The sequence below is a fragment of the Oncorhynchus masou genome, chromosome 11 (assembly GCF_036934945.1).
Source record: "Oncorhynchus masou masou isolate Uvic2021 chromosome 11, UVic_Omas_1.1, whole genome shotgun sequence".
In the NCBI taxonomy this organism is placed as follows: domain Eukaryota; kingdom Metazoa; phylum Chordata; class Actinopteri; order Salmoniformes; family Salmonidae; genus Oncorhynchus; species Oncorhynchus masou.
The window spans coordinates 52,615,347-52,638,114 of record NC_088222.1 but is presented as its reverse complement, the minus strand read 5'-3'; the positions used below and the strand labels follow the sequence as shown (position 1 = coordinate 52,638,114).

At 44.1% G+C, this 22,768-nt stretch overlaps 1 protein-coding gene across 1 annotated transcript in view; it reads right to left on the bottom strand.

The window, feature by feature from the left end:
* LOC135548824 (PDZ and LIM domain protein 4-like) overlaps nucleotides 1-22,768 on the bottom strand; it is a 65,900-nt gene that overhangs the window by 9,037 nt on the left and 34,095 nt on the right. Inside the window, exons 3-5 of the mRNA XM_064978783.1 lie at nucleotides 14,752-14,839; nucleotides 2,828-3,090; nucleotides 1,959-2,134 (exon numbers count right to left, since the gene is read on the bottom strand). Coding sequence (XP_064834855.1) covers nucleotides 1,959-2,134; nucleotides 2,828-3,090; nucleotides 14,752-14,839 — 527 coding nt within the window. The remainder of the gene's footprint in view (nucleotides 1-1,958; nucleotides 2,135-2,827; nucleotides 3,091-14,751; nucleotides 14,840-22,768) is intronic.

Genomic DNA, 22,768 nt, shown 5'->3' with positions numbered 1-22,768 from the left:
TGTCATTGTTATTTTTATTGTGTACGTTTATTTAGTTTAGTTCATTTACTAAATATTTCCTTATCTCTTATTTTGTTGTTGGTTAAGGGCTTGTAAGTATGCATTTCACGCTATGATTTACACCTGTTGTATTCGGCACGTGTGACAAATACAAATTGATTTGTGCACAACACATCAGCTGTCTGTGACCAGGTGAGAAAACCTTTCCAAGCCAAACCTTCATATCGTAATTGGTAACCACTACACACAGCTTACATCGTTGTCAACATACCTATTAGAACTAATGCGTTAGTAAACACGCTGCAATCATGCTGTACAGTGTACAGTTAGCAGCAAACAATTTAGCAGTTACACCGGAGGGGCCTGGTGGCAATAAATTAATAAAACCAAAAGCTTACCTTAACGTGGAAGAGTTCCCGTGTTGGATAGCCATAGCCAGCTAGCTAAACATAGCATCCTTCTCTTTTTGAGCCGGGTATTTGAGTAGGCTAAACTAGGTTCATTCACAAAGACTACTGACAAGTCTATATGAATAAAGTTCATAGCATGCGATCCCCCTAATCTGTACTAAAAAAGGGAGTTTCCACCCATTTATCTTAGTTATTAGAGCAGCTTTTTATAAAACAGATAGCTACCCGCAATGGCTAATGGGGGTCACATTTCTGGATAAACAGACAAACAAAATAAACATGCTGTAACCTTGTCTTTATTTCTTATTTTCTTACAGGGGGTTCAACTACAGGCAGTACAATGTGCTCATCACATCTGCTCATCCTCAAAAGTAAAGCACGTTGTAAATACATGACCACTTCCCTCCGATTTCTGTCTTCGACAGTATCTTTTGACCACTATAAGTGGTGGATTCTTCAGTGATTGGTGGGGAGTTCCGTGTAGTAAAAAGCTGGGAATCTCGTCATGCAAACGTCTCCTCTCCTCTTGTTTTCACCCTCGCACTGTCTGACACCACAGATGGTCAAAGCAGTGCCTGTGGGGCTCCATCATAACAGCGCCTCATGTTTGCGCTCCAATGAAATCACAGGGATGCCGACATTTTCAAAACAAGAGCGTCTTCCTTTTCAAGGATGAGGATTGACAATATCACATGCAGTCAAATGCCTCTCTCCGTCTAAATGTCAAAGCTGAGCTGAGAAAGAGAAAAAAAACTCCTTCAGCAGAACATAATGCAAGCATTCCCACAGACGGAGAGCAACAACCAGAAACAGGCAGACAGAGCTTTAGGGCGAGTCTTGTATAAGCCCCAAGGTGTGTAAGCATCGCACTAGAAGCTTAAACCCAGTGTCCATGACGCCTTTTGCGGTCGCGAAAAAAATAACAACTGTGCAGGAGGCGAATCGGTGCCGATGAATTTAATTCTGTTAAAACCGTTATTAACTTTTTGCTCTTCCTTAATCCCTTTTCACACCTGCAAGTGACTAGCACCAAATTCAAAGAATAACAGGGTACTGGTGTTGATACAAAACCATCTCAATGATCCCCAACAGACAGCATGACTTGTTCCTGGGGAAGAGCATGTCTGTTTGGGTTCTCCTTGAAGAGGTGAGATCTGGCCACGACCCTGACGAAAACACAACGCATTACTTCTAAGGAAAACGGTGAAAAACGTTTGAAAGAAACACCAGGAAGTCATATTTCTCTGTTTTATTGTCTTTCATAAGGCTGTGTTGCGGTAAACTTTCTTCCCCCGCTTTATCATTTGACTTTCACCTCTCTCGGCCTGTAAAAGGAAAACTATGCCAACGCTCCCTGTCCTCTCAGGGACAACATGTGCAACAGCGCACACACAGTCATGTGGTTGGAAAACATCACACGCTCCACTTGCAGAAGAAAACTATTTAGCTCAAATATACAAACATATATTTAACATACATAAACAAGCATGTTGTTTAGGTAAACTGTTGGGTGAATGGAGACTCGTATAGAGCAACAAATAAGGGTACCTCCATCCTCTGCCTCCAATATGCCTTGTAGGTATTTGAAGGAGCCGGATTGTTTGGGTGCGGAGACTGGTTCCTCTGTGTCTTGTAGCATCTTGTACACATCTGACTCTGTGGTGACTTCAAAACTATGACCGTTTCCATGACGGCCCATAGGAGAACGCATCGGAGGCTCAGGGCTGAAAGAGACGAAGACAAACAAATAAAGTTGTTTTCAGTGTGACCAACAACTGCGCTGTTCATTGATTTAATTTGTGAATGCTGTGACTTGATTTGGGGGTAAAACAAATGCAGTTTAAAGAAGGGCAAGGGAAAAGGGGATGCCTCGTCAGTAGTACTGAGATCTAGAGTACAACACTTATTTCCAATGTGGTCCTCACACTGACATATTCACATTGACATGGTACATCTACCAGAATATCTTGAAATGACTGTAGTCTCAGGTCCTTTTTTTCCATTGAAGTAAACTATGCTGCAGGTTCATCCATTCCACCTTGTTATTCCTCGTCCAAACAGGAGATAGACCCCATTTGCTGTTCACAGTCTTTCCACAAAACCCACCAGAAAGAATCCCCAAGCTCCATTATGCCAATAGTGCATAACATTAAGCACTGCTCTGTGAATATCAGCACGGCTGATCTATATTTTCTGATCCTGGTCTTCCTCCACTCCGGAGGGACCCTTCAAAGTAAACTTCACTGTGAGGCCCTGTGAGGCCTTAGGAGGGGGAAACATGTGCAGTCAGCACAAACAGCAGGGCCCAGAGGACATCTCTGGGCGCTGTAGGTTGTAGCCTAGGAGAACACACACATTTATCACACATCCGAGAGACCACGCGATAACAAATGGATTTTCCACTCCACATGCCTTACCTGTGAGGAGACCCAAGGCTCAGGCCGCTCATTTGTTTTGGCAAGACCCTGTCTCTGTCTCCGTTGCTGCCGTTGTTGTGTGCGTACAGGCTGGCTGGGTTGTTGTACTGCGCATGGTTGGACTGCTTGGAGGTGCCGTTGTTGAGGTGCGGCAGCTCGGGAGTGTAGGAGGGTTTTCGGCTGTAACCGCTGCTGTTGTTCCCCCTGCTGTAGCTGCTGCTGTAACCACTGCTCATTGGTCCAGTGCTAATTGGTCGGAAATTCTAGAGAAGGACAGAGCAGAGGAGTCATTAAGAAAAGTATGGTTATTCCCAATGCACTTCTATGTCGTTGTCATAGTCTATTCATGGCAACATTAAGGTGACTGTTTGCACAGAGGCAAAAACATCTTGCATGGACCTGCGTCAGCTATCCAATGAAGTAACCAAATATTAACTGCAGATTTCCATGAACTACACTGATAATCGACCGTATATTGCGTGTGACATGCGTGGTCATCTCTCCAGCCAAGCCACAGATAAGGATGGGTTGCAACATTTTGTTTACGTCATCACTTTTCTAATGGCTGGTTTTAGTGGTATGACTGTCATCCAAAATATAGTGACTTATAGGCTGTTGTGGGCTGCACACAATCTTAGCTCCTCTGTAAATATGTAATCTAAACTGGAGTGACTTGTTTAACGGTTGTGCAATGAGAGTACTGGAGACAAAGTTGTCATCCCTCACAGCTAGCCTGTTGATTAACCTGTGTGTGCACATTGAGTGGTGGGTTAGTTTGAGTGGTTGGCCCCAGGAAGCGGAGGTTCACAGACTCTCCAGGCAGGCAGGCAGCAGATGGCCTGGTCTTTGTTCCCTGGCCCAGACCACCCATGCCTGGGCCATCGCTAATGACCACTCTGCTGAGCCCTTGATCCCACACCCCACAGCCCTACCCCAAGCTGCTTCGCCAACCCTGGGCTTGGTCCATAACTCCAAGCCGTGTCCCCTCTCGGCAACAACAGTAAAAGAGAGGCAGAGCAAACATTTGAGTGTATTGTATTACCAAGTGTTCCTGCAGCGACAGTAAACTTGGCCTTTTTACGACGTGTGGATGGATTCCAGCGCCTCCTTCAAACAGTTACAATAGAAGCCACAGAGCCCTGAGATCACCAAGGGGAAGAGTGACAGGACTACTGAAAGGCTTGGCAAACACCTTGGCTATACCCGAATGAGAGTGAGTGCAGATAACATCAGTGATGATTTGCTGTGTCAAGCACGGCAAATGAACACAAACGTTTTGATGTTGCCTATTTACAGTAGAGTGGTCGTTTTCACATAAACAGATGGAGCTAGGGAGAGGTAGAGAGAAAAGCCTGCTTCCAATCCTTGGCACAAGGGCCGGCGCCAGAACGAATCAGTTGGACGGCTATTTGATTTCCATAGGGGGCATGTTTTCTTCACTGGACTTCCCATGTGTGCATGCGCTTGCTTGTGCACACATTTTTTAAATACCATAGGCAGAGTTTCAAGTTGGGGAAAGCTTACAACTTTTACTACAATTTCTACCAATCTGCGTGCCAATTATGGTTTTCACATGTGCATTTTCGTTTCAATAACAACCTTTTCATTTTTCAAAGTCATTGTCAAGTGGTTAATTGTAAAAATTGGAATTAAAATGATACAAATCTAAAAGTAAAACTTAAACTAACGTGAGAGCACCAACCTCTGCCATATAGACACATTGATAAACCGTGATCCATTGGTGGCTAAGGAAATGGAACTGTATTCTGGGCCCTGTATTCTAGTTCTCTCAGCAGTGAGCTCTGGACAGACAGCTGTTTTTGTGCAAGGGAAACATGTTGAGGTATTTAATGACTTTTCTGCAAATGGCTGCATTTCAATCCTCCGCATCCGCCAATATTGCCTGTCCGCATCCGCGATGAAAGGTGGCAGAGCTAGAATAGTGTTTGTCAGACCATGAGACTTCCTGAAAATCTATCTTCTCACAAAAACACCCGTAGCGTTCAAACAGTCTACAAAGTTTTATGGACACTATTGAAATATGAGACTCTTATGAACACGATGGCGTTCTCCGTTTTGTTCTAGCATGCCTACAAGCCTCACAAGACTTGTAGGCTAAGGTCGGTACAGCCTCTTCTGCTAACTTCTGCCTGTCGTGTCCGAATGGTTTGGGCTACAAAGTATTATGACCATTCTATTGATAGTTGAGACTCTTACGGACACGATGTCATTCTCTGTTTTGCTCTAGGGCGCCCACAAGCCTCAGAAGCCCCCAAAATGACTGTTGTTGCACGTGTTTCTGTTGGAATGACGAAGCATGTTATAGAGCTTACTGTCTCACGTGGGGAAAGGTCACACCTCCGCATTATCATGCTGCTGTGCTGTTTGTTGTGACTTGGCTACCTGCCAAACTTAGTTTGTTACTGTTTACGGTCCAATCAAAACTCTTCATTTAACACATTTACCAACGTCTTAGTTTTTTCCATTCAACTTTTTCATCCCGGACGCTTTCGTACCTGGATACCAACAACCGAGCCAGGCTACCAAGAGCTCAACTCATACAACGGTCTCTATAGAACTACTATAGAACTAAGTCCTTACTTCCACCATGTGAGTGTGACTCCAACCGTTGGCCAGTACATACTGTAACTGTATCTTTTGTACCCCCCTAGACTACATAGACTCCCGACACAGCTCTGAGAGGCTACACCAAATGCTAACACGCAGCCGGCCGGTGTGTAGCAAGGAACAGCAAGCGACCTGTTGTCACGGGGAAAGGTCTGATGGATACCTTCATTTGTGAAAAATGTATTGATCTTGATGCAGCTAAAGAAATAATTATTACTCTTCGTGAAGAAAAAAGAAACATTTGACCAAGCACCTGGAAGGGAATAAGGATTCCATGAGAATATCGGCATCTTGTCCGCTACTGCACTCCTCCATTAGCTTGAACCAGAAAATGGCCGCTCATTGTTGGACTCCAGGTGAGCGTAAATTGATGCGTGTTGGAACCAGACAGAAGAAGAAGAATCATTCTTGGCGCGCCTGCCTTCTTCCCCCGTGTCCGGACTTAAGACTTTCAAATCGCTTTGAGCCCCTGTACCAGCTGTCTTCTGCCAGGGACTTGGGTGTTCCCTCCATGGCTGTGGATGTCCCTCCAGCTACCTCCGTGGCCACCCTCCGCTGGGCCGTGCTCTCTGGTTCAGAGCTCTGTCCCTTTGGCATCTCAGCAGCCTTCTTCTCAGGAGAGTTCTGTGGCTCTGGCCTCGTAATCAGCTTCGAGACACGGGAGAGGCCAGATCATTCTGGCTATTGTGATAGGGAGTTCGATAGTGAGGCATATACCTGTACCTTTGTGTTTTCCTGGGACAAAAGTTGATATCAACAGGTTGCTTCCCGAGGCTATGCTTCAGTCACTGGGGGCTGATACTGTCATGGTTCATGTGGGGTCGAATTACATTATGAGGAGCAGCTCATAATCATATGCCTATGAACCAGAGTTATATTGTTAGCATGGAGGTGGTGTGCCATAGCAGGAAGTCCACTGTGTGCAGCTCCCCCTGCACTAAACATAAATAACCTGTGCATGTCTACCTCTGCTAAGTCTCCCAGTAAAGCAAGAAAAGTGATTAAGAAACCCAGAAAAGTATTACAAATTGCCCATGTTAACATAAGTAGCTTAAGAAACAAGTTCATGAAATCAATCATTTGCTAGTAACAGATGACATTCATATTCTGACAATATCTGAAACTCACTTAGATAATACCTTTGATGATACAGTGGTATAACCAATACATGGTTATAACATCTACAGAAAATACAGAAATGCCAAAGGTGGAGGTGTTGCTGTTTATATTCAGAACCACATTCCTGTAAAGCTTAGAGAGGATCTAATGTTAAATACTGTTGAAGGAAAATGGCTACAGGTTCACCTGCCTCACCTAAAGCCCATTCTGGTGGGATGCTGCTATAGACCCCCAAGTGCTGACACTCAGTATCTGGATAGCATGTGTGAAAGGCTTGTATGTGATATCAATAGAGAGGTATATTTTCTGGGTGTTTTAAATATTGACTGGCTTTCATCAGGCTGCCCACTCAAGAGAAAGCTTCAAACTTTAACTAGTGCCTGCAACCTGTTTCAGGTTTTCAATCAAACTACCAGGGTAGTTACAAACAGCACCGCAAGGAAATCATCAACATGTATTGATCACATCTTTACTAATTCTGCAGAAATTTGTTTGAAAGCAGTATCCTAAATCCATTTTATATATTGATCACAATATAGTAGCTTAGGAAAACCAAAGATCCAAAGGTTGGTTATACAAGGTTATACAATAAGTTTTGTAGCAATTCCTATGTTGTTGATGTAAATACTTTTTTTTAACCTTTATTTAACTAGACAAGTCAGTTAAGAACAATCTCTTATTTACAATTGTACGTTTCCTCTGACACATTGGTGCAGCTGGCTTTCGGGTGAAGCAAGCATTGTTTCAAGAAGCAGTGCAGCTTGGGATGGTCGTGTTTTGGAGGACACACGGCTCTCGACCTTAGCCTTTCCCGAGTCCGTACGGGAGTTTCAGCGATGGGACAAGACTAACTACCAACTGGGGAGAAAAAGGGTTATAAAGTACAAAATAATAACATATATTTTTTAATACACCTCATGGAACAGCGGGGACTGTGAAGCAAGACAAAACATAGGCACAGACACACGCATACACATGGATTTTGTGTTGTGGATATGTGGTAGTAGAGTAGGGGCCTGAGGGCACACACTTAACATGTTGTGAATTTATGGTAATGTTTTAAAAATGTACAACTGCCTTAATTTTGCTGGAATCCATGAAGAGTAGCTGCTGACGTCCCCAAATGGGCACCTTCCTACATTTGTGCGCAGGGCAGGTTGGCTACTTCTATGTGTGCTCAGGCGGGCGCTCCATCAATATTATCAGGACAGAGAAACCAGAGACATGCTCATTGCTCACATGGAGCACTCCAAACAAAACACAATGAAAAAAAATGGACAAAACTCGTAAATAATGTTTATGAAATAAACCAAAACGTGTTTCTCACAAGTGTAGCAGGTTGTGAACTCTGCAAACAACGTTTCCACTCCAAGAATGAGAACGGTAATTGACTGTAGCCCTAATTAACAGAATTGGAAGCCAACAAATGACGGGATTAAGTACACTTCATAGGCCTACTAAACACTCCAAGGGCAAACCGTTCACACAACAAAACAATGAATGGGCAAGAATTGGTGGGAGACAACTGAGCGCATTCTGGAGAGCTGAGTGCATGAAATCTGGAGAGCTGCGGCATTTCTTCGCCAAAATTATACTCAAAACACATTATCTTCACACATATTTTAGATGCTGTTCACTGACAGTCGCAAATAATCAGCGAAGTCTATTGCCACGCGGGCTTCATGGGCCTATGCGTTTGTGAAACTATCCACAGCTATTTGTTTTAAAGAAGCTAATGATTCTCTGTGGCTATGTCATGCTGTCTGGTCAAGTATTTTTGATGATTTTATTTCGACAGGAGTAATTATATCATTTTGTCAAAACGTGAATTCACTGTAGGGTAAGCCATGATCTGAACAGTGCTGGGTGCACATGTCAACTTTCCTTTCCAATTCGCAAGTGGCTGCCCTGAAACCAGAGATCTATATATAATGACCAGTTTCTCATGTCTCTGCCCTAACAATGGGAGTCGTTGTCCCAAAGGCGGGAAGGCAGGCATATAAAGCCCATAGAAATGCATTGGGCTTATTCTGGATAGATTTTGGTGAGAGCGAGCCCTCCCGCTTCCTCTACTATACATGTAGCCCATGTATCTGATGCTGTCTGGCTAAAAATGACCACATGCCATACTGTTTTAGTCCAAACATCATCACATACATGGTCTGCACATACTGAGATGGGGGGGCTGTTCAATTTGCTAGGATGCTTGATCTGAGATTGATGTGTCCTTCTGTCCATATTTCTGATCCATATTTCAACATTTTATTTGGAAGGATGGGCCCCCTAAGGTTCCCCCATAAAGCCAGCCCTGCTTGGCACGCATTTGTTGCATGTTTCTGTCTCAGTTGAGTGCCAAGACTACTTAAGATGGCACACCTCTCCATAATGTACACTGTTGGCCTTGTGTCTGCAGCAAATAGATACAGTATTTGCTTTCAGTGAATGGCAGATTTACAAGGCAGTACATCTGGTGAATAGCTTTTAAAAGTGCCAGTTTGGTAACATTCAGGACCTGTAAGTGCTTTCAAGTTGCTCTTAGGTATGTATGGAGGCTACCATTATTTTCATTAAATAAATCACAGTAAAGCAGACTGTCCCATTAAACTGATTTATCGTACCTATGCCGGTCTGAAGTGGTGTTTTTAAAACAGCACACATAAAATATATTTAATAGAAACTGTAGCGACTGGTGACACTCCTTCCACAAAGAGTTCCTTCCACATAGAGTGTGTGCTTTGTTAAATCATATCTAATCACCAGATAAATCACTTAGTAACCTTATCTTGTTTTTCAAACTAACGCAATCAAACCTAATGTTGCTATATTATGACCAGTCACTCGTTGAGTCTCTCACATAGAGTTCCAAAATGGGAAAGACTGCTGAAGAAAACAACATTTGTCAGAAGATAATCTATGAAATACTCTCACATTCTTTGAGCCTTGACTACGACAAAAAAAATAAAAAATAAAGACTTGGAGAAAGCAGTATTTATGAGAAGCAGTTCTGTCTGCTCGTAAATTTAGACCGTCATTAGATTTCACTGACCTGTTTTACAATGGTGGCCAAGCATGGCCCTTGGTTCTGGGTGACTGGATGCTGAGCCTGTGTGCCTAGCCAGGGGGGAGGAGCTGTGTTGGAGTTGTGCCTTTAGACTGGGGCCCGTTTAGACAGAACCACAGGACTCCTGGGGAAATCAGCCTGACTTAAAGCTACTCGTAATAATAAGCGCTGAGAAAGGAGGGGGGAAGGAGATTTACTGCTGCTACCTCAGTCGACAGACTGCAGAATTTGGTCAGGGAGAGGTAGAGGAGAGCAGGAGGAGGAGAAGGAGGAGGGGGAGAGGTGGAGGAGAGCAGGAGCAGGAGGAGGAAAAGCAGGAGGAGGAGGAGGAAGAGGAGCCTAATTGAAACCATATGCTTGCTTCTGACTGGGCCCTAAAGCTCTCCTCTCTCTCTCCGATTCAACTTCCCCTCCCCCTCTCACAGTAATCCCCAGACCTGGGCAATTAAACTTTTCACATGGCGCTCTGCACCGCTAACCAAACAAACCAGCTCGTTATTGTCCCTGTTCCTATCCCAGAGTGCAGGGCTAAGAGAAGCCTGGGGATGGTGGGTCCAGGGCTGGCTGGAAGCAAGCAGACAGCCAAGGGGCTGCTCTCCATGGCCCCATCCCCTCCACAGCGTGCTGACAGAGGGAGAGAGAGACCTCTCTGGGCCAACCCAAATATAGATGGACATTTCTGGGGATTACCGTCTGATTAGTACTACTTCACCCAGGACTGGAAACAAACAACAAAATAAGTTGGGTCACAAGCTTATGATCCAAAGTCCTGGATGAATGTGGTGCAGTGAATGTGAACTCTCAATGGCACTGTGTTGATTGGGTATATATATATTTGTTTACAGAGAACAATGTTTTAATTGAACCGCTAAACATATTTGACAGAGGGTAGAGTATGACCTCTATGGAACGGAGCAAACAATCACTATAGAAAAATAACCTATAAGCACGTCACAATTAGACTCTATTGTCAGGGTTCTGTAATGTTATTTATTAGGCAGACGATCTTAATCTGACAGGTATACTGGAAAACCAGTGGACTTGTTCCATTCATAAAACAGATTCTGTATCAAACGGATTCTATGAAGTAAAACTAATTCCAAGAAAAAAAATGACAGTCTTAAGCCATGTGTGGACCCTCGCTGTCAGCTCTCATAAATTCCAGGAAGGATAATCCTCTCCCTCTTGCCAGCTTGGCAGTGCGGCTTGAGCATGGAACCTTAGTGACGTGAGTTCCAGCGTTTCCAGCATTAGAAAGCGCTATTACTTTCCAAGGCCCCTGCTAAAAACACAATGGTGATTTTATTTAGCCTGAGGAAATATGCAGAATAGCATACAGTGGATAGCTGTAGCCATCTGTAGACCTACTTTAACATACTATAGACCACAGGCCTATTTTCCCTTATTTATTCTAATAATAATTTCAAAATTAGTCATTATCCTCTCTGCTAATCTTACAATATTCTGGTCTGTTGATGAGTAAGATAAGTTCATGGAAACAATCAATATTTTCCTCCTGTTTTTCACCTCTTTCCAGTACGAGGACGCCACAAATAGCTTTAGTTTTGTAACTGTTCAGGTTTAGATCCAAAAATGTATCATTCAACTGTATGAGAATCTCCCACGTTCCCCTTGTTCAAGGAAACATCTCACCACTTCCTTGTGTCACTTTCTGCGAGCTAGAACTCCCATATGCTGGTCGGGAGTTCACATGTTGTGTCTAATGTGTCTGGAGCACCATCAGCATTGTTAGATGCCGGTAATCTCTTTCAAGGTAAATTACAGTAAACAAGCCTGGAGGAGGAAACAACCATGGTCATTTATTTCAAAATCAAAGTTTATTGGTTGGGTACACAGTTTAGCAAATGTTATAGTAGGTGCAGTGAAATGCTTATGTTACTAGCTCCTAAATGCGGTGAAATGTGAAACAAGTACACAAATAATCCAAATAAATAAATAGTGTCGTAACGACCCCAATTAAAACCCCAAATAGCACTGTAACAGTAATCTACGTATATACACCAGATTAATTTACACAAGAATGATATGTACAGAAGTAGATATTTAGAGCCATTTAGAGAATACAGTATATAAACACAGTGTGTGAAACAGGAAGTGTCCAGTGGTTTAATGTCTCTACAATACGGGACAGCAGCGTTGACTGTGTGAGTGATGTGTGTGAGTGTATGTGCATGTGTTTGTGAGTATGAGGTGTGTGTGCTAGTTTGTGTGTGTGTGTTTTTTGTGAATGAGTGTGCATCACCAAGTGATGTCTGTTCAACAGTTTGATGGCCTGGAGATAGAAGCTGTTTCTTAGTCTCCCTGTCTTAGCTCTGATGCACCTGTATTGTCTCCGTCTGCCAGACGGTAGCTGAGTTAACAGTTCGTGGCAGAGGTCCTTAATGATCTTCTTGCCCTTCCTTTGACACGAGTGCTGGAGGGCAGGCAGTGAGCCCCCGGAGCTGCGATGGCCGCACCATTCTCTGGATAGCCATGCAGTTGAGGTTGGTGCAGTTGCCGTACCAGGTGGTGATGCAGCCCAACTGTATGCTCTCAATTGTGCATCTGTAGAAATTTGCAAGGCTCTTTAGGGGCAATGCCGAATTTCTTCCGCCGCCTGAGGTTGTATAGGCTCTGTTGCGCCTTCGTCGTGTGATGAGACCATTTCAGGTCCTCATTTAGCCTAACTCAAGGGACCGACCAACCAACTGTTTCCCGTTCATGTTAACACGCCTCCACCAAAAGCAAATTAAGCAAATGCAGCTAATGATACTTACTCACTCTGCCGTTTCTCAACTTTAAGTCTATTAAAAAGTAGCCAGTCTTTCAGTAGAGAGCAGAGAGTGGATACAAGGTTTCCAAACCTCCCTCTGTAACTTATCCAGGAGGTAGAGCAGCATTCTCCGATTATACGCACACAGGAGGCACTGCTAGCATGCCTGTCTCCGTTTATATACAGAGTTTGAGTTGATAGTTCCCCCTTCGCTCAGACTTCAGCTTGTGTCGAGACGGTGAAATACAACGTTCCCAATCCCCAGGACCGCTCTCAGGGAATCTGCCTGTCTCACTGGATTGCCTGAAGGCTGTAATGGGTTGGTCTTTCACCTCCTTTATCACTAGGAAGATGTATATGCTATGACTACCACGCTTACAAGAGCAGTATATCAACCATGTAACCCAAGAACATTAGGAATATTTAGGATAAGGATCAGTGGCTTTGACTTAGACGTCACGCGTGTTAAAGCAATAAAATGTCTATGCGGCTTTCTGAAGACAAAAAAGACGATGTAAACTTAGGCGCAGCTACATGGAAAAACACAATCACCGTATTCACATCAGGGATAGAGTTAACTTGTTCTGTATTGAACCTTCCACCATTTGTAGAGCTCTTTCATTCAACATGTCCACCAGCCTGCCTACTGAAGCGGAACTCAATACATCTGTCTGCTGTGTATCGCGTCAACATTCAATTGATGAAGTGATGGAATAATTTCAGGCCTCTGTGTGACCAGTCAGCCCAGTTTACAGGGATCGCTACACTGAAGAGACTGGGACATGGGAAAGCGCCCCAACATGACAACCAACGGCAACAATAAGAGATGAATGGTCACTTCTCAGAAGTCCCAGCCACAATACACTCATTGTAACCAAAACAAGCAGACACTTTGCATCACCCTCTATTCAGTATCGGAAAATGCTGCAAAGTTCACCGGGCACGCCTCTGCTTCTGGATAATTTATTTTGGGAACCATCGAGGCAGCAGTATATCAGAAGATAGTCTACACTGAACAAAAATATAAACACAACATGTAAAGTGTTGGTCACATGTTTTATGAGCTGAAATATAAATTCCAGAAATGTTGCATGCGCAAAAAAACAAGTTTCATGCAAAAATGTGTTTACATACCTGTTAATGAGCATTTGTCCTTTCCCAAGATAATCCATCCACCTTAGAGGTGTGGCATATCAAGAAGCTGATTAAACAGCATCATTACACAGGTGCACCTTGTGCTAGGAAAAAGAAAAGGCCACTCTAAAATGTGCAGTTTTGTCACACACCACGCTGCCATAGATGTCTTAAGTTTTGAGGGAGCGTGCAATTGGCATGCCGACTGCAGGAATGTCCACCAGAGCTGTTGCCAGAAAATGTAATGTTCATTTATCTACCATAAGCCGTCTACATGATCATTTTAGAGAATTTAGCAGCAGGTCCAACCGGCCTCACACCGCAGACCACGTGTAACCACGCTAGCTCAGGAACTCCACATCTGGCTTCCTCACCTGCGTTGTCTGAGATCAGCCTCCCAGACAGATGATAAAACTATGGGTTAGCACAACTAAAGAATTTCTGCACAAACTGTCAGAAACCGTCTCATGGAAGCTCATCTGCGTGCTCATTGGGGTCTTGACCTGACTGCAGTACGGTGTCGTAAACAACTAAACAGGCATTCTGTGGGCAAGCGGTTTGCTGATGTCAAAGTTGTGAACAGAGTACCCCATGGTGGAGGTGGGGTTATGGTATGGACAGGCATAAATTACAGACAACGAACACAATTGCATTTTATCGATCACAATTTGAATGCAAAGATACTGTGGTGAGATCCTGAGGCCCATTGTCGTGCCATTCATCCATGCCATACCCTAATGTCTTAACCCCATGTTGCCAGGATCTGTACATAATTCCATACTCACCAGACATGTCACCCATTGAGCATGTTTGGGATGCTCTGGATCGACGTGTACGACAGCGTGTTCCAGTTTCCGCCAATATCCAGCAACTTTGCACAGCCATTGAAGAGGAGTGGGACAACATTCCACAATCAACCACTTGATCAACTCTATGCGAAGGAGATGTGTCGCGCTACATGAGGCAAATAGTGGTAACACCAGATACTGACTTGTGATCCATCCATCTACCTTTTCTTAAGGTATCTATGACCAACAGATCAATATCTGTATTCCCAGTCATGTGAAATCCATAGATTAGGGCCTAATGAATTCCCTATGTGAACTGTACTCGGTAAAATCTTTGAAATTTTTACAATTATATACACTGAACCAAAATATAAAATGTATCTATGGCTCTTATTTGCATGTAAACCAGTGCAGCTCATACCTGTGGTGACTCAGACTCCAATGTGGCCATGTATGGACTTGTCTTGCCATCTTCAATAACATTTGGAGACCAGACTTTGTCTCCTGACCTGAAAGACAATACCCAGGAAAGAGAGGCTAGGGTTAGATAAACAAGGACTCTGTATCTATAAAATACTAAGGGAATTTTAAAGCCGTCATATCTGCTCCTATCAACTTGTGTTCACAGGTTATTTGCTCACAGCAGTCACTAAGAAGATGCTATTATATTCTGTTATTACTGGATATGATTATGCTAGAGTGGAATGAAAATGGACTAAACTCATGACACATACACCATAATACAGTTAAGTAAGCGAAAAAAGATGATGACTTGAACTTTCGTATTAAATATCACTAACCACTGCTAAATATTACCGGGATATGATCTGGGGATGAAATATTTGACTGTGCTCCAAAATAAGCTTCACTTCATTTTACACAGTATCAAGGGTCAGGTTTCTTCTCAGCATGTGTTTTTGTTTAGCAGGCGTAACACTGGCAGCTGAGTGTGACCACATTCCAATACACTTTAGTGATAAAGTCATCTCTACTGCACATCAACAGGAAAACTATGGCATGAACTCACGACCCTTGGCAAAAATTTCTCATGATTCCTTTTTTATTCACTTCAGTACCACTCAATATAACAGTCTGTGATTACATCAGGGAAGATAGGAACCAATATACACAGGCAGTTAGGAAAGCAAAGGCTACCTTTTCAAACAGAAATGTGCATCCTGTAGCACGAACTCCAAAAAGTTCTGGGACACTAAAGTCCATGGAGAATAAGAACACCTCCTCCCAGCTGCCCACTGCACTGAGGCTAGGAAACACTCACCACCGATAAATCTGCGATAATTGAGATTTCGATAATTTTTCTACGTCTGGCCATGCTTTCCACCTGGCTACCCCTACCCCGGGCAACCGCCCTGCACCCCTCACTGCAACTTGGCCAAGCCTCCCCATTGCTCCTTCACCCAAATCCAGATAGCGGATGTTCTGAAAGTGCTGAAAAATCTGGACCCCTACAAAATCAGCCGGGCTAGACAATCTGGACCCTCTCTTTCTAAAATGAACCGCAGAAATTGTTGCAACCCCTATTACTAGCATGCTCAACCTCTTTAGTATTGTCTGAGATCCCCAAAGATTGGAAAGCTGCCGCGGTCATCCCCCTCTTCAAAGGGGGAGACACTCTAGACCCAAACTGCTACAGACCTATATCTATCCTACCCTGCCATTCTAAGGTCTTCGAATGCCAAGTTAACAAACAGATCACCGACCATTTCGAATCTCACCATACCTTCTCTGCTATGCAATCTGGTTTCAGAGCTGGTCATGGGTGCACCTCAGCCACGCTCAAGGTCCTAAACAACATCTTAACCACCATCGATAAGAAACATTACTGTGCAGCCGTGTTCATTGATCTGGCCAAGGCTTTCGACTCTGTCAATCACCACATCCTCATCGGCAGACTCGACAGCCTTGGTTTCTCAAATGATTGCCTCACCTGGTTCACCAACTACCTCTCTGATAGAGTTCAGTGTGTCAAATCGGAGGGTCTGCTGTCCGGACCTCTGGCAGTCTCTATGGGGGTGCCACGGGGTTCAATTCTTGGACCGACTCTCTTCTCTGTATACATCAATGAGGTCGCTCTTGCTGCTGGTGAGTCTCTGATCCACCTCTACGCAGACGACACCAGGCAAGCTTCAATGCGATACAACTCTCCTTCCGTGGCCTCCAATTGCTCTTAAATACAAGTAAAACTAAATGCATGCTCTTCAACCGATCGCTACCTGCTCCTACCCGCCTGTCCAACATCACTACTCTGGACGGCTCTGATTTAGAATACGTGGACAACTACAAATACTTAGGTGTCTGGTTAGACTGGAAACTCTCCTTCCAGACCCATATCAAATATCTCCAATCCAAAGTTAAATCTAGAATTGGCTTCCTATTTCGCAACAAAGCATCCTTCACTCGTCGCCAAACCCACTGGCTCCATGTCATCTACAAGACCCTGCTAGGTAAAGTCCCCCCTTATCTCAGCTCGCTGGTCACCATAGCATCTCCCACCTGTAGCACACTCTCCAGCAGGTATATCTCTCTAGTCACCCACAAAACCAATTCTTTCTTTGGCCGCCTCTCCTTCCAGTTCTCTGCTGCCAATGACTGGAACGAACTTCAAAAAGCACTGAAACTGGAAACACTTATCTCCCTCACTAGCTTTAAGCACCAACTGTCAGAGCAGCTCACAGATTACTGCACCTGTACATAGCCCACCTATATTTTAGCCCAAACAACTACCTCTTTCCTTACTGTATTTAATTTATTTATTTTGCTCCTTTGCACCCCATTATTTTTATTTCTACTTTGCACATTCTTCCATTGCAAATCTACCATTCCAGTGTTTTACTTGCTATATTGTATTTACTTTGCCGCCATGGCCTTTTTTTGCCTTTACCTGCCTTATCTCACCTCATTTGCTCACATCGTATATAGACTTGTTTCTACTGTATTATTGACTGTATGTTTGTTTTGCTCCATGTGTAACTCTGTGTCGTTGTGTGTCAAACTGCTTTGCTTTATCTTGGCCAGGTCGCAATTGTAAATGAGAACTTGTTCTCAACTTGCCTACCTGGTTAAATAAAGGTGAAATAAAAAATTAAAATTCATAGACGGTGATGGATGTATGCCGGTCTTTCGTCAAGCATGAAACTTGCGAGAGCTTGGGACTATAAGGTTCTATCTTGAGATAATTGTCTTTAAAGTTCCAAAACCCTCATTGGTTTGAATGGTGTCAGCTATTTCTTTTTATCTTGCATTCTTTTTAACATAAATTGGGGGATTTAGAGTACTACAGTGCCTTCAGAAAGTATTCAACATTATTCCAAATGTTGTGTTACAGCCTGATTTCAAAAGTGATTAAATATATGTTTCACATCCATCTACACACAATACCCCATAATGACAAAGTTAAAATATATTTGACATTTTTGCTAATTTATTGAAAATGAAGAATTTCATTGACATAATTATTCACACCCGAGTCATCTGTGGCAGCGATTACAGCAGTGAGTCTTTCTGGTTAAGTTTCAGAGAGTTCCACACCAGGATTGTACAATATTTATAAAAAAATTCAAGCTTTGTCAAGTTAGTTGATTATTGCTAGACAGCCATTCAAGTCTTGCCATAGATTAAGCTGATTTAAGTCAAAACTGTAAATAGGTCACTCAGGAACATTTAATGTCATCTTGGTAACCAACGCCAGTGTATATTTGGCCTTGTGTTTTAGGTTATTGTCCAGCTGAAAAGTGAATTCATCTCCCAGTGTCTGCTGGAAAACAGACAACCAGGTTTTCATCTATGATTTTGCCTGTGCTTAGCTCTATTATATTTATCCTACAAATCTCCATAGTCCTTGCTGATGGCAAGCATACCCATAACATGAAAATGTGAAGAGTGGTACTCCGTGATGTGCTGGCCCCAAATTTAACGCTTTGTATTCAGGACAGTGAATTTGCTACATTTTTTGTAGTTTTACCTCAGTGCATCGGAGGAACCAGACACATTTTTGAAAAACTGTCTACTATGACAAGGATGGTGCTGTTACCAGAGGATTCAGAAGGTCTGTGATGAAGTCAACAGCTATGTGGGACCAGGGTCTGTGAGGGATTGGCAAAGATTGAAGCTTACCGGAAGGGAGATGACGAGGGATGGTTTGAGAGCAGACTGGACAGGAGTACGTAATCCCTTACTTCAAAATGCCACTGAGGACCACCAGAAGTTACTAGCTAGAAGTTCGGTGGTTCGTGTAATGCCTGGAATTAATGACCCCAAGGACGTGTGCCACCATTGCATCAGTTGGGGGTCTAACAGCTGCTGGTACGTAGGTCTTCCTAGCTGATGTCTCAGGAGAAGCCAGGTCTGAGGTTAGGGCTTCTTGTATGGTAGAGTGAATCTCCCACTGTCCCGGTCCCATAATGCAAGAGGAAGGAAGAATGGATGTAGGGTCTGAGTTACTGGTCGGAAGGTCAAACTGGCGGGAGAGCACATCAGCTTTTACGTTTCTCTTTCCAGGGATGTCAGTAACATGAAAATGGAAGCGTGTGAAGAGTCCAGCGAGCTTGTCTGGAGTTTAAACTCTTAGCCCCTGTGATATATTCTAGAGTACAAACTGTTAGGATGAGGAAGGGATGTTGTGTGCCCTCCAGTGATGCCACTCCACAGCTTGATGGCGAGGAGTTCTGTTCCCCACATCGTAATTCCTCTCAGCAGAGGATAACTTCCTGGAGAAGAAGGCACAGGGATGTGATTTGAGGTGTTCCCACCCGCTGAGAGATTATGGCTCCTACTCCAGAGGCATCCACCTTCAGTGTGAAAGGAAGGGTTGGACCAGGTTGGCGAAGATCAAGAGCTGAGGTAAAGAGGCGTTTCAAGTTGTTGAAAGCAGTCAGGGTGGTATCAGTCCATTGAAGGGTCCGGGGTCTGCTTAGGTCAGTGAGGGGAGTGGCAGTAGAACTGCAGTTCCGAATGAACCGGCGATAGTAGTTGGATAACCCAATGAAACATTGGAGTTCCTTAATTAACCTCTCTAGGGTAGGGGGCAGCATTTGGAATTTTTGGATGAAAAACATGCCCAAATTAAATGGCCTGCTACTCAGGCCCAGAAGATATGATATGCATATAACTGGTAGATTTGGATAGAAAACACTAAAGTTTCCAAAACTGTTAAAATAGTGTCTGTGAGTATAACATAACTGATTTAGCAGGCGAAAACCTGAGAAAAATCCATTCAGGAAGTAGTTTTGTTTTTGTAGTTTTCTATTCAATGCCATTACAGTAGCCATAGACTTAGGACTCCATTTGCAGTTCCTATGCCTTCCACTAGATGTCAACAGTCTTTATAAATTGTTTCAGGCTTGTATTCTTATAAATGAGGGAGTCAGACCAGTCTGAACGAGTGGAACATAACATGACGCAGAATTGTTTTTCAGGCGCATGTGCATTTCTTGTTTACCTTTTATATTGACGACGTTATTGTCCGGTTGAAATATTACTAGGCTAAAAACACAGGATTCTTTTTTTTACCTGTGTTTAACTAGGCAAATCAGTTAAGAACAAATTCTTATTTTCAATGACGGCCTAGGAACAGTGTGTTAACTGCCTGTTCAGGGGCAGAATGACAGATTTGTACCTTGTCAGGGGGTTTGAACGCTCTAACCACTAGGCTACCCTGCCGCCCCAATTGACTATAAACATTGTTTGACATGTTTCTATGAACTTTACGGATACAATTTGGATTTGTTTTCTGATTGTTTTGACTGAGTTTGAGCCTGTGGATTACTGAAGAAAACTAGCTAACAAAACTGAGGTTTTGGATATACAGAGACTTCATCGAACAAAAGGAATATTTATTGAGTAAATTAATGTCTTTGGATTGCCACCATATGAAGATCATCAAAGGTAAGGAATTTATTTTATCTCCATTTCTGAGTTTTGTAACGCTTCTGCTTGGCTGGTTACGGTTTGTAATAATTTGTCAACTGGGCTAGGTATGCGTCGCCAAAAAGCATTTTAGAAATATGACACTGTGGTTGGTTTAACAAGAAGTTCATCTTTAAACCTATGTAAAATATGTTTTGTTTTCTGAATTTTTATAATGAGCATTTCAGTAATTGAATTTGGCGCTCTGCAACTTCACTAGGTGTTGGCCAGATGGGACGCTAGCGTCCCACATACCCTAGAGAGGTTAACGGTGGAGGGTGTCGGCCAGTTACTGATGGAGGTGACTTTTGCTCATCCATGCTGACCCCTCCAGGTGTCAGTACGAAACCGAGGAAGTTTACCGAGGTTACATGGAAGGTGCGCTTTTCAGTATTCAAAGGTTATGGTCAAGGAGCCGTTGAAGAACCTTTTGCACATGCCGTAAGTGTTCCTACAAGGAGTGGCTGATCATATCCTGGAAAACCTTGTTCATAAAGGATTGGAAGACAGTGGGGGCATTAGTAAGGCCGTAGGGCATGACCAGGTATTCGTAGTGCCCTTGTGCGGTGATGAAGGCCGTCTTCCATTTGTCGCCTTCACGTATACGGACAAGGTTATATGCCCTTCGCAGGTTGAGTTGTGTATAGATGTTGGCGCGGCCCACTTGTTCAAGGGTCGCTGGGATCAGAGGAATAGGGAATCGGTTCTTGATCATGAAGTCATTCAGGGAAAGGTAATCAATACATGGACGGAGTCCACTGACCTTTTTTCCAACGAAGAGAAGCTGGACGCAGCCGGGGAAGGAGGACGAATGAAACCGTTTGTGTGTGTCAATGTAGTTCTCCTTTGCCTCCTTTTCCAGGACAGGGGGTAAACACGGCCCTTCGGTGGGGACACTCCAGGAAGTAAGTCAATAGCACAGTCCCCCTGGGTGATGTGGTGGCAGAGTGGAGGCCTTCATTTTGCTGTACTGGGTGGATTCAGATGGTATGGAGGGTGACACACTGTCAGGTGTATAATGAAGCCCGTGCCCAATGGCTGCCTGTCCAGGGTGTTAATCCTTAAAGGAGGGGTGACAGTGTTAGATCAATGTCAAGCTCTTGTACTAGCTGGTAATCGATAAAATTACCTGCTGCTCCCGAATCTATCAAGCCATCTATGTACTTAGTAACCCCCTTCAAGGTTATCAATACTGGGGTGGAGAATTGCTTCTGGGAGATATTTGGAAGTAAGGACACGCCTACCTGCATGGCAGCAGAGGGACCCTTCTCATCTCTCTGTGGGGGGGGGGGGGGAAGAGAACAGAGCAACGGCTGAGTAGATGATCTTTCCCTCCACAGTATAGGCAGAGCCCTTCTTGGATCCGCCTTTGACATTCGATACACGGGAGAGGAGCATGGCCCAACTGCATGGGCTCTGGTAGACTCGGACAGGAGAAATCATGGAAAGAGAAGGTTTCGGGTTCCTGGGTGGCAGAGTTCGTTGGCGATGAAGTGGTCGATGGAGATGGACATAGGAATGTATTGATTTAAATCCTGAAGAACGACTCCACAGGCCAGCTCCATCTGAAGTTCCCTGTTGAGCTCTCGTCTGTAGACAGTAAGTAAAGCAGCCTCACCCCATCTACTCCCTGCAGCCATGGTGCGGAACTCGAGGGCATACTCGGCAGCTGAATTGCATCCTTGTTGAAGTTCTATGAGGAGGTCTCCTATAGGACGACCTGAGGGAGAGTGAGCGAATACTTCTTTGACGAGAGTGTGGAAATGGGTCTCGGATCCGAGTTCTGTGCTGTTGGCAGTCCGTATGGTGGTGGCCCAATCCAGGGCTTTGCCTGTGATTAGAGACAACAAAATTCAACCTGCTCTTGTCAGTGGCGAAGTTAGTGGGGTTGTGCTCAATATATTTGCTGCATTGTATCAGAAATCACTGACATTTCCCAGGTTAACAGTCATATTTTCCAGGCATTTTCCAGGCTGGGTTATGATACCTGGCATATAGGGATAGGCTGGAGAAGAAGGCAGATTTCCACCATACGCTCCTCTTGCTGGGTTATGATACCTGGCATCGGAGGAATAGGGATAGGCTGGCGGAGAAGAAGGCAGATTTCCTCCATACGCTCCTCTTGCTGGGTTATGATACCTGGCATCGGAGGAATAGGGATAGGCTGGCGGAGAAGAAGGCAGATTTCCTCCATACGCTCCTCTTGCTGGGTTATGATACCTGGCATCGGAGGAGTAGGGATAGGCTGGCGGAGAAGAAGGCAGATTTCCACCATACGCTCCTCTTGCTGGGTTATGATACCTGGCATCGGAGGAGTAGGGATAGGCTGGCGGAGAAGAAGGCAGATTTCCACCATACGCTCCTCTTGCTGGGTTATGATACCTGGCATCGGAGCAGACGCTCCTCTTGCTGGGTTATGATACCTGGCATCGGAGGATAGGGGCTGGCGGAGAAGAAGGCAGATTTCCTCCATACGCTCCTCTTGCTGGGTTATGATACCTGGCATCGGAGGA